The sequence below is a fragment of the Carassius auratus genome, chromosome 41, assembly GCF_003368295.1.
Source record: "Carassius auratus strain Wakin chromosome 41, ASM336829v1, whole genome shotgun sequence".
Classification (NCBI taxonomy): Eukaryota; Metazoa; Chordata; class Actinopteri; order Cypriniformes; family Cyprinidae; genus Carassius; species Carassius auratus.
Genome location: NC_039283.1, coordinates 8,832,095 through 8,849,604, shown reverse-complemented (window position 1 = coordinate 8,849,604; position 17,510 = coordinate 8,832,095). Strand labels below are relative to the sequence as shown.

The 17,510-nt window shown below is 40.2% G+C and overlaps 1 protein-coding gene across 1 annotated transcript in view; it reads right to left on the bottom strand.

The window, feature by feature from the left end:
- Positions 1-365: 365 nt before the first annotated feature.
- Positions 366-17,510, bottom strand: part of LOC113059496 (glutamate receptor ionotropic, kainate 2-like) — an 83,353-nt gene continuing 66,208 nt past the window's right edge. The window contains exons 5-6 of the mRNA XM_026228020.1: positions 3,232-3,413; positions 366-527 (exon numbers count right to left, since the gene is read on the bottom strand). Of these exons, the coding sequence (XP_026083805.1) occupies positions 366-527; positions 3,232-3,413 (344 nt within the window). The remainder of the gene's footprint in view (positions 528-3,231; positions 3,414-17,510) is intronic.

Here is a 17,510-nt window from a genome sequence, read left to right as displayed (position 1 = left end):
GTATTCATTTTGTAAATTTAAATACTACATATTTTGATTATTATTATTATTATTATTAATTATTTTAGCCATGACGATTTTAACAATAAATAAATGTGTAGTTTTGTTAAATTATTGTGCTTATAGTTCATATGCGTTTTAGCTTTTCTTTGTCTTTTTTTTTTCTGTATATGTTGCGGATCCTCTTTTTTATCTCCCTTGACACTAATTGATTTATAATTGATTTATTAGGGAAGGTGAAATCATCTCTCTCTGCTGAGACTGTAGCTCATGACAAGAGAGTCTGTCTGTCTGGACCAATGGAGGCGGAGAACAGTATTCAGAGGGGAATTGATAGAGTTTTAATAGAGTTTTAATTAGCTATCTCAGCTCCTCTTTTTAGCTCTCGTGCGCCTGTCCCCATCCCATCTATCTTCCAGAGCAGAAGGGCTTCTGGTGTACCATGTCCCAGGTGAAGTGGGCCAGCCTGTAGACGGTGGGTTGATGTCGCTCATGAACTGCAGGAGTTTGGGTTTACTGACGCGCTCCTGGATGAGGAGAGCATGAAGCTGACCAGATGAATACGTTTTGTGTCTGAAAGGAAAACTCCTGCAAATGCATATTCAGTAAGGTCAGGTGCAATAAAAACTGTCCATGCCTTTTCAGCACTAATTCATCACTAATTCATTCAACCTTTGTGCTTGTTTTGTCATACAGCTATTATTATTATAATTTCCAAAATAGAGTTACTTTTTTGATTAAAAAACAAAATAGATTATGCATGCAAATAAAACTGTGTTTTACAAGGGCTGTATTTATCCATTTGTGGGTCCAAGTACACAGTACAAACTTTGGTATAGCATTTTATGGCACATCATTACACAGCCTTTTATTTTTTTTTATGTACCAATAGAGTTTTAAAATATTGATTAGATAAACATCATAAAACGAATACAATATTTTGCGGTATTATATCAGCGCTTACAATTCCATTCAGATGATCTTAGAGACAAGACTTTGAGCTTATTTTGCCATAAAGTCGATTACATATGAATGTGGCTCTTCATACCAATAAATAATATTACATATGTTGCATAGTGTTAGTTGAAATGTTTTAGGTTGGCACTTAAATGGTTCTGATGCTTTTTATTGTTGTTAAATGTCTTTTGTAGAAACCTGATTAATCAAAGTGATCATCAATAGATTAATCATTGATCAAAATAGTTCTAAATTGCAGCCTCAGGTGAAACATGTTGTAATAATGAGGTGAAAACTGTAGGCTACAATCTACTGATTATTATTGCTAAATTATCCCAGACACTGGGACCAGGACCCCAAAATGTTTAGTATATTATAGTGCTTTATCTATATACTATCATAAAGCTTCAGTTGAGAAAAGAAGATCAATTATAATCAGGTTCCCTATCTGTCGGTCACTATGAATTATGTCGAACAGCATATGTGGTCTCACTCGGGAGGCCAATCATCTCTGAGTTTAAGAGAAAACGCAGATGAAAAGTGGATTCTGCATGCTGAGCCATTCCTCGTGCCTACGGATATATAAGCTGACAGAGTCCATTCACTCATTCAGATTTCTGCTTCGGAGCCGAGTAGTCAATGATATATATTCACTACACAGCCATTCATCTTTGTGTTTGTGAAGAGCTGTTCCTGGTTGGTGTGAGAGCGCAGTACAGCAGTGATTCCCCTGGACACTTCAGCTGAAAGAGCAGCTCCCTTCAGAAGAGAACTTTGAACTGCATTTAGTGTAGGTGTGTGCATCTGTGTCATCGTTATTTGACACCCGATGACATACACGATGAATTAAACAATGTCCTTGAGGGAGCAATCTGCGTGCATTGTGTGCGTTTTTCAATGAAAAAGCTACGCTCTCGTTTGTCTCTCTTTTCGAGGAAAGCTGCAAGGTGAAGCAAGGTGATACGCGAGGTCATCTCGACAAATGTTATCTTTCTGACCATAGCCCTCCAGCTCAGGCGATCCTTCTATTTCTGCCTGATCTCCATACAGAGATAGTATAGAAATGTAAGAGCCGTTTTCTTCTTGCATCCACTGGATTCAGCATTGAGTTATGCCAACAATTGAGGCGATGCACTAAAGCGGCTATAGAGGATTTCCTCTTGCCTAAGCGCAAGTGTATGATGGTTAAACCAAGGATGTGAATTTGTTTAAAGACTTTTAAATGATAAGAGTGCTGAAATCAGTCATTCAGTCAATCACTATTGGAATATAATTGGAATATCGCATAAAACATTTGCGAATGAAGCGCTGTTTCAGTCCAATGAGTCAAAGAGAACAAAATCGTTACTTCCTGATAAACTGGCACTACATATCACTAAAAAAATTAGGAGAAGCAACTGAATATAATAATTTCATATATAATACACTACTTGCCTCAGAGCGAGCAGATGAAACCACAATAATTAATTTGCTTTTGGAGGAGAAAGCCTGCTATTTGGGAATGCAGTCTTGTAAGACAGTTCTAGTAGGCAATAATACAGAAATACTTTGAAGACATACTTTGGCTCAGGCATTTCAAAATGACCAAAACAACATTTGAGATGTTGTGCAACGAGACTGGTCCACTGCTTAGTCAGGTTGTGCCACCCTATTGTGCAAAGTCAACATGAGTTTTTAATGTGCATGGAGGAATTTATACAGTAAATGTGTTTTTTTTTTGTTTTTGCACTTCCATTACTTGTTTCTGATGTGATATGTGCATAAAAACAAGGGGATGGAATGATGTATGTCAATTTACTGAAGAACAAAAAGTTTTTTTTTTAAAGTTGGTTTAAAGTTTTTGTGTTCCATAGACTTCTGTAGATAGAACCTTTTTGTTTTTTCAATAAAAAATCCCAAAATGTACACAACTTAAAATAAAACATCACATAATGTAAATAAATTGTCACAGAATAAGAATATGTGAATAACTCAATTTTGACAAAAATGTCAGATAGAACCTTGTAATTCCAAGGGGACGATTTGTTCTGTTTCTTTTTTTTTTTCAATAAAATGATGTAAGTAGATTTGTCAGAGTGGAAAGCTAATACTACAGGTGTAAAATGTATTAAAATGTTTGTTTGACTGCTATCCTCCAAACTTTGAAGGTGTTTTACAATTTCAGACTATGCTTTGTCAAATCAGCATTTAAAGCATGCTACAGTATATATATATATATATATATATATATATATATATATATAAAATCAGTTAAAGATAATGGAAGTGACTCACCTGTTTAAGGATGCCAGCTGCCATTTCATGACCACAGTCAAAGATTACATGAAACTCTTTTCCTCGTTTCATTTCTTTAAGAAGGGGCTTGGCATCTTTTGTTTCTGCTGGTAGCTGCCGGATTTTTAATCGGATGTTGTAACGAGATGGAGCCTTGATGAGCTCCTGTAAACGAATCAGACCTAAATGGGAGAGGGAGAGAGAGAGAGAGAGAGAGAGAGAGAAAGAGAGAGATTATAAATTAGGCTATTACAGAATTACAGGAATAGCTCCAATTGTACCAATAGTTTCCAAAAATGGAAATTCTGTCATTATTTACTCACCCTGATGTTCTTACAAAAACATTGTTTCTTTCATGGAACACATATGGATAAATATAATTTATATGGTCGCCAAATATTGTCATAAAATTGCCTGCTGTGATGAGTCTGAAATAAGGCAAATTATATTTGTTAATTACCTTTATTGTATGAAGGAGTGCAGCTTGGACAATCAATAAATAAATCTCCTTTTGCGTTCAATTCAACAAAAAAAAAGTTGGATGATATTAAATGATAACAGAATTTTTTTTTTTTGGTTAAAACATTCCTTTAAATGTACAACAGAGCATTTGAAATATAATTTGAAGCCATCTATATAGAAGGTCCAATTAATTTAATTCTTTAAACGAAATTCTCTAAATCTTTGTAATAAGAATAACATAAGAAATGTTTATTATTTAAATATTTAAAGTCATAATATACCACATAATTAAATTGCATGGCCCTTCATTATATATTTATCTTCTCTATAAACTACTTTTCAGGGAAATGTTGCACAATCCTGTCAATTAAATGCCACCTCCTAATGTAATGAGACATCTGATTCCCACCTCAAAAGGTAATCAGCTGAAAAAAAATAAAAATAAATAAGAAAAATTTTCCATATATATATATATATATATATATATATATATATATATATATATATATATATATATATAAATATACTGAAGTGTCGAGGCTGTGGAATAATCTCTATTCATCCTGGTACCTGGCACTACACCCCCAAGGTTTCTGACTATTCTAATATTTTAGAGCTGAATGAGCAGTGATATGGAACCATGAGGACGGTTGCTTGTCTCTGAAGGCCCTGAGTCTCCCACCAAGTCGGTCTGAACAATGTAGGCCTTGCTGGCGAAAGCTTATATAATGGCACATCAGGCCGGTGCATTTCTGCACACTATGGTAGTGTTACAGGCATAACAGACCGACCTGCTTAAGGACCTGAGTGAGATTGAGGGGAGCTTCCAGTGTTGTTTGCAAACTGCATCAGTCCAGGAATCTCTCTCCAAGTTACAACGGAAATGGCCTGAACCATCAGTTTTTTTAATGGCAGCCCTAGTAGCTAAGAAGGGGCATCTGTGGTTGAATCTGCCTGTGCTGCAAGATGAGGACAGATTCTTCATTCTGGATTCTTCCTCCACTCACGCCTTCTGGCTTCTTTGGCAACACATTAAATACGGTTATTGAAAAGTTTCAGGAGGTAAGGAAGCAAACGGTGGTATTCCAATGGTACCTCCTTCACTGTCCTCGGGTCCCCAGGGCTGCTCAGTGGGAGCAGCCCCTGTTTTCCCTAGCTCCTCATTTAACCAAGACCAGAAATGGAGTGTTGCTACCCATTGCCTCCCAGCAGAAAGAGCAGGGGTCAGGGTGTTGCTCTCAATCTGTGTCTTCTAAGAAGAAAGCAGATCTGTGAACCATCATTCTCACCAGGAAGACCTTGGCCAAGAAGTCCTGATGAGCGTCAGGGCTTTGACGGCAGACCTCCCTGAAGAGGAGAAATCTCAGTATATGGTGCCTGATCCCCCAGTCATTCCCTCCTGGTTATCCTCTTCACTCCTCTAGCCATACCAGAGGCCAGCCTGTAATGGCTGGTTCCCTTAGTAAACTTACTGACAGTATGGAACCTTCTGCCAAATGTCTCACAATTGATCCTGCAGGCTGTAGAGAGAGGCTTCAGAATCAAATTTGGTTCTTACACACCCCATTTCAACTTTGTTGTCCCCCACACTAGTGGGCACCGAGCATGTAATGGCTGGTAATGGAAAAAGAAGTGGACACTCTCTTGAGGAAGGAGGCCATAGAACCATGCTATCAAATAGTTCAAAAAGCTTTTGGTTCAAGGTGCAAATTGTGCCTCAGATCAGGTCAAAATGGTTTGTTATGATAGATCTCAAGGATGCATACTTCCATGTATCCATCCTTCCTCAACACAGAAAGTTCTTGAGGTTTGCTTTTGGGGAAGAATACCAATATTGGGTTCTTCCCTTCGACTTATTACTCTCACACTACACTGTGACGAGTGGGCCAGGGCCGAGAGCCGTGGGAATGAGGCGAGGTCGGTGGAGTGATTGGAGATGAGTGACACCTGCTCGACCCACAGGTCTTTAATGTAGCAAACATGGAATCAAAACCAAGAAGGGTGAGAAAGCCCAACTGGACAGAGGAACAGTGTTTACTGTTAGCCCAGTTAGTGGATGAACACAAGGCCATTCTTAAAGGAAAATTCGGGCCGGGTGTCACAGCAAGGGACAAGAAGCGGACACGGGAGCGTATAGCACAAACTATTAACAGTTCATTCCCCCTGCTTGTGCGCACCTATAAGCCTGCTATATTCATAAATGCAGTTTTTTTGAGCCTGCAAGATGGGAATGTCCAGTGGAAACGAAATGAACTGCGACACAATAAGATGTTATGAAAGTGCTGTAATTGTTTGTGTGATCACTCTGCTTACAGAAGGTTGTGACAGACCCAAATCATCACTATTGCATTGTTGCATTTTCCCAGTTGCCAAATATCATAATGTAGTGATTACTTCAATTTCTGGTGCTATGGCATTTCTGCACTGTGTCTGAGATGTTAGCACGTCTCTAATAAGATCAATCACAAACATGATCCCTGCATGATCTAATCTATAGCATTTTATTAACTCACTGTCATCCATTGTCTGCAACACATTTCTTCTGCCTCATCGTCTTTCTGCCATTTTCTCCTCTGCTAAAGAAACTCTTAAGCCTCTTAAAAGTCCTCGTCTGTGCTCCTAACAAGTTTGACCTTAAGACCTCTTTTAAGGGTTAAGATGCTTTTTGAATTACTTTTTTCTTTACTATGATTTTTTCTTTAATTTTAAGAGAAAATGCCCACATTTCTAAGAATTCTCTTAGAATTTTGTCACTAGGAGCTACTTTTTGCTTTAAGATTCTTTATGAATATGGGCCCTGGAATCTGAGGGTGCAAGAAAAAAATCTAAATACTTAGAAAATCACCTTTAAATTTGTCCAAATTAAGTTTTTAACAATGCATATTACTGATCACAAATTACGTTTTGAAGATATCTTAATGGAACATTAACATTGGAACATTTTTTTAACCTAAAAATTCTCATCCACCACATCTGTTCTAATAATTTTAATATATTTTTTTACCTAATATATTTTACCTTTGTAATTTAAATAGACCATACATGTCATATATTTTAAACAGGGCATCTTCATTAATTAATATTTATTATGAATGTCTTAACAAATTTTAACAACATAAGGGCAGGGCTGGAACAAAGACACGGGGAATGAAATGAGGAAAATAAATAAGGATGCACAGATAAGAACTGAGAAGCACCCTGTGATAAAGTGAGCGCCACCAGCTCGCTTAGGACGTGAAAAGTGTTTGTAAAAGATGTAAAAAAAAAAAAAAGATCTCTCACACTTTCGTGCATGGTGTAATTTATTTATGTTGCCAAAAGTGGTAGTCCGCAGTGAAGTATTTAGAGGTGTACAATAAAACAAAAACTCAAAATGTATCAAAGAAACAACAAAAGTGGGAAACAAAACAGGGAGAGAAAAAAAAAACTTAAGTACAGGTAACACGTATCCACAATACACAGGGTGGAGGTTTGCTTGAGGCACCGCAGTTGCACTCTCGCTTAGATTTGGTAAACTAGTCCCGTTTTAGGTTTGACCTCAGATTATATAGGCCAAACCCCGCCCCCTTTCTGGGCCATCTCAATCTCAGGTAAGTATAACATTTAACACACAAACAAATACCACAACTATTTGTCACCTGCAACATGAATTTCTGATATATATATTATATAATAAACGCATAATCAATTCACACATAATGCATTTAACACTCATTCCAAGACTTAAATACCCAAAGAAGAACCTATTCATGCTAGACAATGGTTTCGCCAGCTTCCATTTGCACTGCACTGGCGCGACCAAGCCTGTGATGTCGTAATTGGCCGCCACTCGTTCATTCGGTTTGGCGAATGAATGAATGTTTCCCACCAAACCGAATGAATCACAGGAACGAAACGACATGACAAGTGCCGTGTAAAACAAGAAGTGTAACAAGATGCTATGTCTCTCTGCCATATGTAGGGATCCATCAGAAGCTAACATGCACTGTGCCGGGTGCACTTTTAAGCTCTTTGACAGATTTTTGTGTTGCTGGAACGGCACTTCAGCTGTGGTGGTTTCCCATGTCAAGAATGTTGCACACATCAGGCAGCACTATCCCATGTTTGTGTTGCAGGCGGCCATCTCCCCTGTGCAGGCTAAAAGATTTTCCCTGAAAGATTATTCAGAAGAGCATTTAAAATAGCTAAAGATGATGTTGCATGGCAAACTCGATGTTACGTCTTTGTAAAGACGATGTGGGTCTTGCTATAGACAACATATCACCCAGGCATTTCTGGTTGAGACTATTACCTGGTGCTGGGTGATAGTCACAATCGCTGTCTCACATGCCTTGGCATTTAGCATTCTGAGGTACTGTTTGAGTTGTGTTTGTAATGTTCTCATCTTGGAGTTGCAGGCCAAGTTCTGTTTCCTCAAAGGGGCAGACCTCCATTGCCTCTGCTTCGATCTAGCTCTCGTCATGGCGGCAGTCAGGTCGAGGATACTTCAGGCAGTAGCTTTCTGGAGAGGAAGATTCGGCTGCGCTGCTGTCCTCCAGGACTATAGGAATGCCTGAATCAGATCTGAATATAATGGCTATGCATTCTTCCTGGAGGTGCATGAGGGGCTAACCAGGTTATGGATGGCACCCTTTTCTACCAGAAACCGACCTGCTAACTCCTCTTCCCTCACCACTCTTAATGGTGGTGCAGCTAGTGGGTATACGGGGGTCCCCCCGGTGGAACTGTTGGCTGGAAGGCAGTTGTGTTGATCCTTCGCACCACAGACCACTGCTGTTGTTTCGTCTAAAGGACGAGCATATCAGTATGAGGTCCTGCCTTCCGGGCTTACCCGTGTCTTCATGTATGTTGCAGAGGCCGCAATTGTACCTCTGAGAGAACAGGGTGTTTACATTTTCAACTACCTTGATGACTGGCTCGTATTAGCCCAGTCTTAGGATCAGTTGTGTGCAAACAGGGACTTGGTGCTTTCGTACTCTGCTGGTTGGGCCTTTGGGTCAACTGGGAAAAGAGCCAACTCTCCTTGGAGAGGATCTCTTTTCTCAGTATGGAGTTGGATTCGGTCAGGCATGCGGTCCCACTGAAACAGTTTCAAAGGCTCCTGGGACATATGGCAGCTGCAGCGGCAGTGATATGCAGGGGCAGCTTATTATGAGACCGCTTTAACGATGGCTACGTGGCCAAGTCCTAAAGTGGGCATGGCAATGTGGCACTCACCGGGTCCAAGCCACACCATCCTACTGCCAAAACTTGCCCCTGTGGTCAGACTTTGAAATTATCTGGGAATGAGTGCCCCTAGATCAGGTCTCCAGGCATGCTTTGGTTCAAACGGATGCCTCTACCACTGGTTGGGGGGCCATGTTTGATGGGCTTACATTGTCATTGGTTTGGACGGGCCCCCAACTGCGCTGGCACATCAGTTTGCCTGGAGTAGCTGGCAATTCACCTTGCCCTGATCCATCTGAAAGGGCGCTTACAAGGCCCCCCTCAGGGGCGCGAGAAGGACAAATCGTACACGGCCCCCCTCTATACCCTCTTGGGACCTCTCTCTAGTGCTCAGAAGACTATAGCAGTGCCCATTTGAGCCTTTGCAGTCTGTTTAGCTGAAGTTTATGCAAATGAAAATTCTACTCCTGCTTGCATTGGCCTTTGCCTTCTTCTTCAGTGACGATTCGTGGCTAGAGTCTCGGCCAGCTGACTCCCAGGTAATTCTGAGGCCCCAGGACAGCTATGTTCCCAAGTTTCCCACAAGTCCCTTAAGGGATCAGGTGGTGAGACTGCAAGCCCTAGTTTTGCTTTGACGTGTCTGGGAAATGAGATGCTACGTAGACAGGACACAAAGCTTGAGAACCTCAGACCAGCTATTTGTCTGTCATGGATGCCGGCCGAGGGGGAATGCCGTCTCTAAGCAGAGGATGGCCCACTGGATGTGCCATAGTAGCAATAGCTGGCTCCTCAGTGTTATAATTCTATATTTATTTGTTTGCTTTTTGTGTTACAAGCAACGGCTCGGTTATGTATCCAACCCTCATTCCCTGAAGCTAACAGTTGGTATGTAGTATCAGCTTCAATTATTACACTGCTTAAAAAGTAATTGACCAAGTCTATGCTGGTTTGTTGGCCTTATCTGGTTTCCCCTGTTTTAGGGTGGGTTTACAGATGTATAGGTTTTTTCCTTTTTTCTTTTTTTTTTAGCTGGTCATGCTGGGAGTCTAGCTATATCTAAGGAATATCTTGGTCAGGCTGTAAAACCATTTCTAAATCAACTAAGACAAGCTCCCAAGCTTAAACCAGGATTCCCTTTCAAGGTAACTTTGAACTGCATCATCTAGGGGGCGCTATGGGGACCACCTCGTTGTGACCCGTGTCTGAAGCATACATTACAAAAAACTCCAACTTGTTGGCCGGCTACAGCCTCTGACGTCACTACCGGCGTGACTATAAACAGGCACCGGGAGAACACGTCATTCTCTTCTTCGTTTTCACTGACTGTTCTGTTTGAAGCGTACATCTGAAAGGACTGGTAAGAGTGATCTTTCTCTGTATATCATGGTGACTACTAGCAAGCGTTTAAACAATGTGTGCATCCGTGTCGGCGTTATTTGACACCTGATGACACACGCAATCTTTGTGTCATTTGTTTGGCTGAAGAGAACGCACATGATGTCTTTAAGGAGGCAATCGGCGTGCATTGTGAGCATTTTTTCAAGTAAAAAAGCTCCGCTCTCGTTCGTCTCTCTTCCGGAAAAAAGCTTCCTGCGGTTCAGGACCTGTCGCTGCTGAGGCACGGAGGAGAATGAGCTTGTGAGAATACAGATGGATCTGTTTGAATATTTTAAAGAGGGATTTTCCCTTTCGCGCTTGTAATGGCGGCAAATGAGAGAGAGCCTCAGGAGGATGATGTTATATCTTTAACACTATCTGATACTGAGGTTAGTGAGGTTTACCCAGGGAAAACAGGAGATATTTGAGGATGGTGAAGAGGCTGAGCCTGAGCCTTCTCAATTCTCCTGCCCTGCGTATGTAGAGCTGTTAGAGGTTATCGATCGCACCACGGCAAAGTTGGAAGTTAAAAGTTATAGACACTGAAGTGCCTTGAATTCTTTTTTTTTTTTTACTACACTTAAATATGTTTTTATTTGATATAAAAATACATGAAATGATTCCTGGAGCAATCTAGAAAAGTAATGGGTTGAAAGCCACATGTCTCATGAGTTTCTATTTCAAATCTGAATAAGATGTCATGAAAAATGAGACTCAAGATGTCATGAAAAATGAGATATTTTTTCTGAGACTATGTCTAGACCCCCCCCCCAACCCCCCCAAGAAGGCTAAACATACCACTTAATAGTTTTTTTTTTCAATTATAAAACAGAAACTTCATCATATAAGTGGTTTATTTGAGAACTAGAAAAATACAATAAGAATAATTTGAGTAAGAAAAATAATAATAAAAATAAAAAAAGATTTAACTTTGTTTGCCAAATACAGAAAATCCTGAGATTGCTTGAAATGCAGCATTTACAGTGAATTACGATGCAAATAAGTGCTGATGTGCTGAAACACTTATACAAATGGTAATAACACAAATTTGCCATAAAAGTAAATAATCCACTCTCTCTATTCATATAGATGCGTTCACTTTGATAGCCGTGATCATACAGTAATAGCGAGCTGATTTGGGCTGATTTGCACTCAAACAGATGGTAATCATGCAGATACAGTATTGTTCAAAATAATAGCAGTACAATGTGACTAACCAGAATAATCAAGGTTTTTAGTATATTTTTTATTGCTACGTGGCAAACAAGTTACCAGTAGGTTTTGCTTCAGAAACAGCATTTTTGATATCACCCCACAAGTTCTCAATTGGATTAAGGTCTGGAGATTGGGCTGGCCACTCCATAACATTAATTTTGTTGGTTTGGAACCAAGACTTTGCCCGTTTACTAGTGTGTTTTGGGTCATTGTCTTGTTGAAACAACCATTTCAAGGGCATGTCCTCTTCAGCATAGGGCAACATGACATCTTCAAGTATTTTAACATATGCAAACTGATCCATGATCCCTGGTATGCGATAAATAGGCCCAACACCATCGTAGGAGAAACATGCCCATATCATGATGCTTGCACCTCCATGCTTCACTGTCTTCACTGTGTACTGTGGCTTGAATTCAGAGTTTGGGGGTCGTCTCACAAACTGCCTGTGGCCCTTGGACCCAAAAAGAACAATTTTACTCTCATCAGTCCACAAAATGTTCCTCCATTTCTCTTTAGGCCAGTTGATGTGTTCTTTGGCAAATTGTAACCTCTTCTGCACATGCCTTTTTTTTAACAGAGGGACTTTGCGGGGGATTCTTGAAAATAGATTAGCTTCACACAGACGTCTTCTAACTGTCACAGTACTTACAGGTAACTCCAGACTGTCTTTGATCATCCTGGAGGTGATCATTGGCTGAGCCTTTGCCATTCTGGTTATTCTTCTATCCATTTTGATGGTTGTCTTCCGTTTTCTTCCACGTCTCTCTGGTTTTGCTTTCCATTTTAAGGCATTGGAGATCATTTTAGCTGAACAGCCTATCATTTTTTGCACCTCTTTATAGGTTTTCCCCTCTCTAATCAACCTTTTAATCAAAGTACGCTGTTCTTCTGAACAATGTCTTGAACGACCCATTTTCCTCAGCTTTCAAATGCATGTTCAACAAGTGTTGGCTTCATCCTTAAATAGGGGCCACCTGATTCACACCTGTTTCTTCACAAAATTGATGACCTCAGTGATTGAATGCCACACTGCTATTTTTTTGAACACACCCCTTTCAACTAATTCAACTAATTGCCCAATTGCACAGCCTTAAGAGCGTGCATATCATGAATGCTGGGTCTCATTTGTTTTCTGAGAATCTACTGAACCTACTGGTAACTTGTTTGCCACGTAGCAATAAAAAAATATATGAAAACCTTGATTATTCTGGTTAGTCACATTGTACTGCTATTATTTTGAACAATACTGTACATTCACATTCAACACAAAACAGACTCACATATATAAAAACTGTTGAAAAATAAAACAAACAAATAAAAAGGCGATAGTTATAAGTTCCGCCTCCATCAGCTGACAGGTGTGTCAGGGCGCGTCACGAGCCCTCAGGAGGGAGCGCCAAAATTCAAATATACTATCTTTTGCCTATCTTTCATTCATTCTCAGTGGATCATCTCATTCTGTTTGTGACACTGTACGCTGCAAAACCATTCCGTTTTTACTACCAAGATGCCGTTTCCAACTGTGAGTTATTCCATAATGGACACAAACAGTTCTGTCGCTGAAGAACTGAAACGTAAACAAAGGAATTATGATCCATATTACAACCTTATTGCTTCATTTGACCAAACGTGCTCCATGAGATGTCTTTCAGTGGACCCTTACCATTCTAACTAAACCGGGATTTACAGCTGTGGATGTGTTTATGACTCGTTATTAAGACGGATCTGGTATGTACAGCATTTCCATTGTTCATGTTTGTATATGTACTGCTTATTCAAATGTAGCAAATACAGTCTTTATAAGCTTTCCATTGAAAAACAGCGATCTGTCGTCGATGATTGAGGCTTAGATCTTTATAATGATACATAGTTTGTCAAGATTAAATTTGTCCCGTTTCATTTAATATATTCATAAACACTGACACGTGCAAGTTTAGGGGTTTTCAGGACGAGGGCACCAGGGTGCTGGCTAAGAGGTTAAGCTCCCTCCTTGCCATCTTAGCCCCTTCAGAAATTCATCTGGCTTAGATACCAAGGCATACGCAGCAGCAGGTCAGGCTGTGGCTTTGTTACACACGATGGCGGTACTTCAAGCATATCAGGCTGATCTGCTAAGAGACCTGGATGGAGGCAAGGGTCTTTCTCCTGATCAGGTAGCCGCGCCGCACCACGGACCTATCTAGGGTGGCCATGGTGGCAGCGGAGAGATGTCTGTGGATGAACCTGGCAGACCTTTCGAAGAAAGAAAAGGCTTTATTCTCGATACTCAGGTTTCGCCTTCTAAACTTATCTGTATTTCTGTTGAGATTGTGATCGAGGAGTTCAGGGAGACAAAGGCGCACTCTGCTGCTTTCAGATCCTTCGTTCCAGGAAGGTCCAGGTCCGAGCCCGAACAACATAGGGATCCTGGCCTGTCTCAACCTGAGGATCAAAGGCGGGCACAGAAGGCTAGTGTCACGACTCACGCTCCTCCCCCACCAGCAGGCAGGGGTAAGAGGAATCGTGGGTCACATGGAGGTAAGCAGAACCTAAAAGATGTGATCCAGACGAGGCAGTGTCCTCATCTGAATCAGAGTGATACCAAGGAATCTACTCATTCCCTTCAGGGATTTTTTACTTCTGCTTTTATCCTCCCCTTCCTAATTCCCCTGTAATCACCAGCTCTCCACCTGATCGAGGTTAGGTGGAAACCTCTTGCATAAGTCTCCTATACTGGATCTATGTTTTTGGTTGGTTTTATGTTCATATTTATTCAATACAGTGGCTAAATTAAAGGGGTGGGGGGGGTGAAATGCTTGTTTTCACTCAATATCCTGTTAATCTTGAGTACCTACAGAGTAGTACTGCATCCTTCATAACTCCAAAAAGTCTTTAGTTGTATTATATTCATAAGAGAAAGATAGTCTATACCGATTTTTCCCGGAAAAACACGACCGGCTGGTGACGTGTGGGCGGAGCTAAAGAATCATGAGCGCCAGTAGGCTTTTGCGTTGAGAGCATGTGGAAGCTGTGACATTACCGTGAGGGAAAAACCATCATCCAAAACAAACCATGGCTTACAGTCAGATTCAGCCGTTTATTTATGATCCAGAATCAGATCCAGAGGCTGAAACTGAATGAGAGCAGCAGCAGCAACGACTCGCTTCGAGCAGGGCTCGAACCCGGGTCTCCGGCATGGGAGGCGGACGCACTAACAAGGAGGCAGAGATATTTTAAGCGCCTGCGGTTCCAACACATGATCGTGACCCTTTTTCGTTGGGATTGCATCATCCTTAAGAAATAAACGATACGCAAATCCGTCGTCAAACTGGGCCTTTTTTATAAAACAAGCATCTTCGAAATGCAGGGAACAAACAAAAACACTTGCACAACTCCGTTGATGCTCTGTAAAAATAAACTCCATCCACTGGTCCTTTAATGCTGTTTTTTTTGGTAATCTGTGCAGTGTTGTCTTGCCCTGGCAACCAAAAACACACTCCTTTTGTGACATTTCGCGACGCTCTCGCTCTGATCAGTGAATGCCTGTTGTGCTCTCACTCAGTGCTCTGCTATACGGGAGCACGCGCTCTTCCGGCAGACATGCACTTAGGACCCATATAAGGAAATTCCGCTCCATCTAACATCACACAGAGCCATTAACGAAAAATAAAGCCTCAACAAGTGTTGACATTTCCCAACACCACAGCAGTAATGACTTTATGAACTACTTTACTTCTAAAATCGATAATATTAGAGATAAAATTGCAACCATTCAGCCGTCAGCTACATTATCACAATTAGACAGTGCACTATAGACCCCCTGAGGAACAGTTCCACTCATTCTCTACTATAGGAGAGGAAGAATTGTATAAACTTGTTAAATCATCTAAACCAACAACATGTATGTTAGACCCTATACCATCCAAGTTCCTAAAAGAGGTGCTTCCAGAAGTCATAGGTCCTCTTCTGACTAATATTAATTCCTGGTTGTCATTAGGATATGTCCCCAAAACCCCAAAGAACTAGTTAATTACAGACCAATCTCGAATCTCCCTTTTCTGTCCAAGATACTAGAAAAGGTGGTATCCTCATAATTATATTCCTTCTTAGAGAAAAATTGTATATGTGAGGATTTCCAGTCAGGATTTAGACAGTATCATAGTACTGAGACTGCTCTCCTTAGAGTTACAAATGATCTGCTCTTATCATCTGATAGTGGGTGTATCTCTCTATTAGTTTTATTGGATCTTAGTGCTGCATTTGACACAATTGACCACTGCATTCTTTTGCATAGACTTGAACACTTTGTTAGCATCAGTGGAAGTGCATTAGCATGGTTTAAATTGTACTGATATGACCGCCATCAGTTCGTAGCAGTGAATGAAGATGTATCATATCGATCACAAGTGCAGTATGGAGTACCTCAAGGCTCAGTACTAGGGCCGCTACTCTTCACGCTTTATATGTTACCCTTGGGAGATATCATCAGGAAACATGGTGTTAGCTTTCACTGTTATGCTGATGATACTCAGCTCTATATTTCTTCGCGGCCCGGTGAAACACACCAATTTGAAAAACTAATGGAATGCATAGTCGATATAAAAAATTGGATGACGAGTAATTTCTTACTGCTAAATTCAGAAAAAACAGAGGTGTTAATTACAGGACCTAAAAACTCTGCTTATAATAACCTAGAACACTGTCTAAGACTTGATGGTTGCTCTGTAAATTCTTCGTCAACAGTTAGGAATCTAGGTGTGCTATTTGATCGCAATCTTTCCTTAGAAAGCCACGTTTTCTAGCATTTGTAAAACTGCATTTTTTCATCTCAAAAATATATCTAAATTACGGCCTATGCTCTCAATGTCAAATGCAGAAATGTTAATCCATGCATTTATGACTTCAAGGTTAGATTATTGTAATGCTTTATTGGGTGGTTGTTCTGCACGCTTAGTAAACAAACTACAGCTAGTCCAATATGCAGCAGCAAGAGTTCTTACTAGAACCAGGAAGTATGACCATATTAGCCCGGTCCTGTCATCGCTGCACTGGCTCCCTATCAAACATCGTATAGATTTTAAAATATTGCTTTTTACTTATAAAGCCCTGAATGGTTTAGCACCTCAGTATTTGAATGAGCTCCTTTTACATTATACTCCTCTACGTCCGCTACGTTCTCAAAACTCAGGCAATTTGATAATACCTAGAATATCAAAATCAACTGCGGGCGGCAGATCCTTTTCCTATTTGGCACCTAAACTCTGGAATAACCTACCTAACATTGGGTCTCATTCATGAAACACGAGCAGAACGAATTTTTGTGTAAATCGCGTGTAAAGTGGTTTTGGCGTAAATTTTCGGATTCATTAAAACGTTCATATTTTCCAAATGTTAGTTGGTACGAAAAAAAATCTACACCTGCTCCCAGCCACGCGTAAATAGTGCGTTTAACTTCTGAATGTTTTGCTCATTAATACGGCTGCATTTTAATTCAGCTTAATCAGGTACATATTTACACAGCATTTTGAAAAAAATATATATATATTAATTACATACGGTTTTTCTTTTAACTTTTATTATGAGAGCCAGTAATAGGATCTGTAATATGCTGCCAAACTTCCTTTTTTAGGACCTGATACACCACTAGTACACTTGAAAATAAAATGTGGCATTTTGAATGAACTTCTGATAATAAAACTTCAATTTCTGCAGATGAGAAATGTTTCTTTTTCAGTCGATTTTGAGAAGACATGTTGAAATCCTTCGTTTGGTGTCATAATATGATGCTCACATATAGTTGTCAGTCGGATTTAATAGGCGGGATTTATGGTAATTGAGAGTGAGCGTGCACGCGCGTCCCATTTACGACTGATTGGAATTCATTAACACACACACACATTTCACTATCACATCTGACGTTTACGAAGTTTTTGTGAATCAGGAGAAGAGTTTTCGGTAAGTTCTCTTTACGTGCAAATCACTCAGATATTTACTCGTATATTTACGAATGTTTCATGAATGAGACCCATTGTTCGGGAGGCAGACACACTCTTGCAGTTTAAATCTAGATTAAAGAC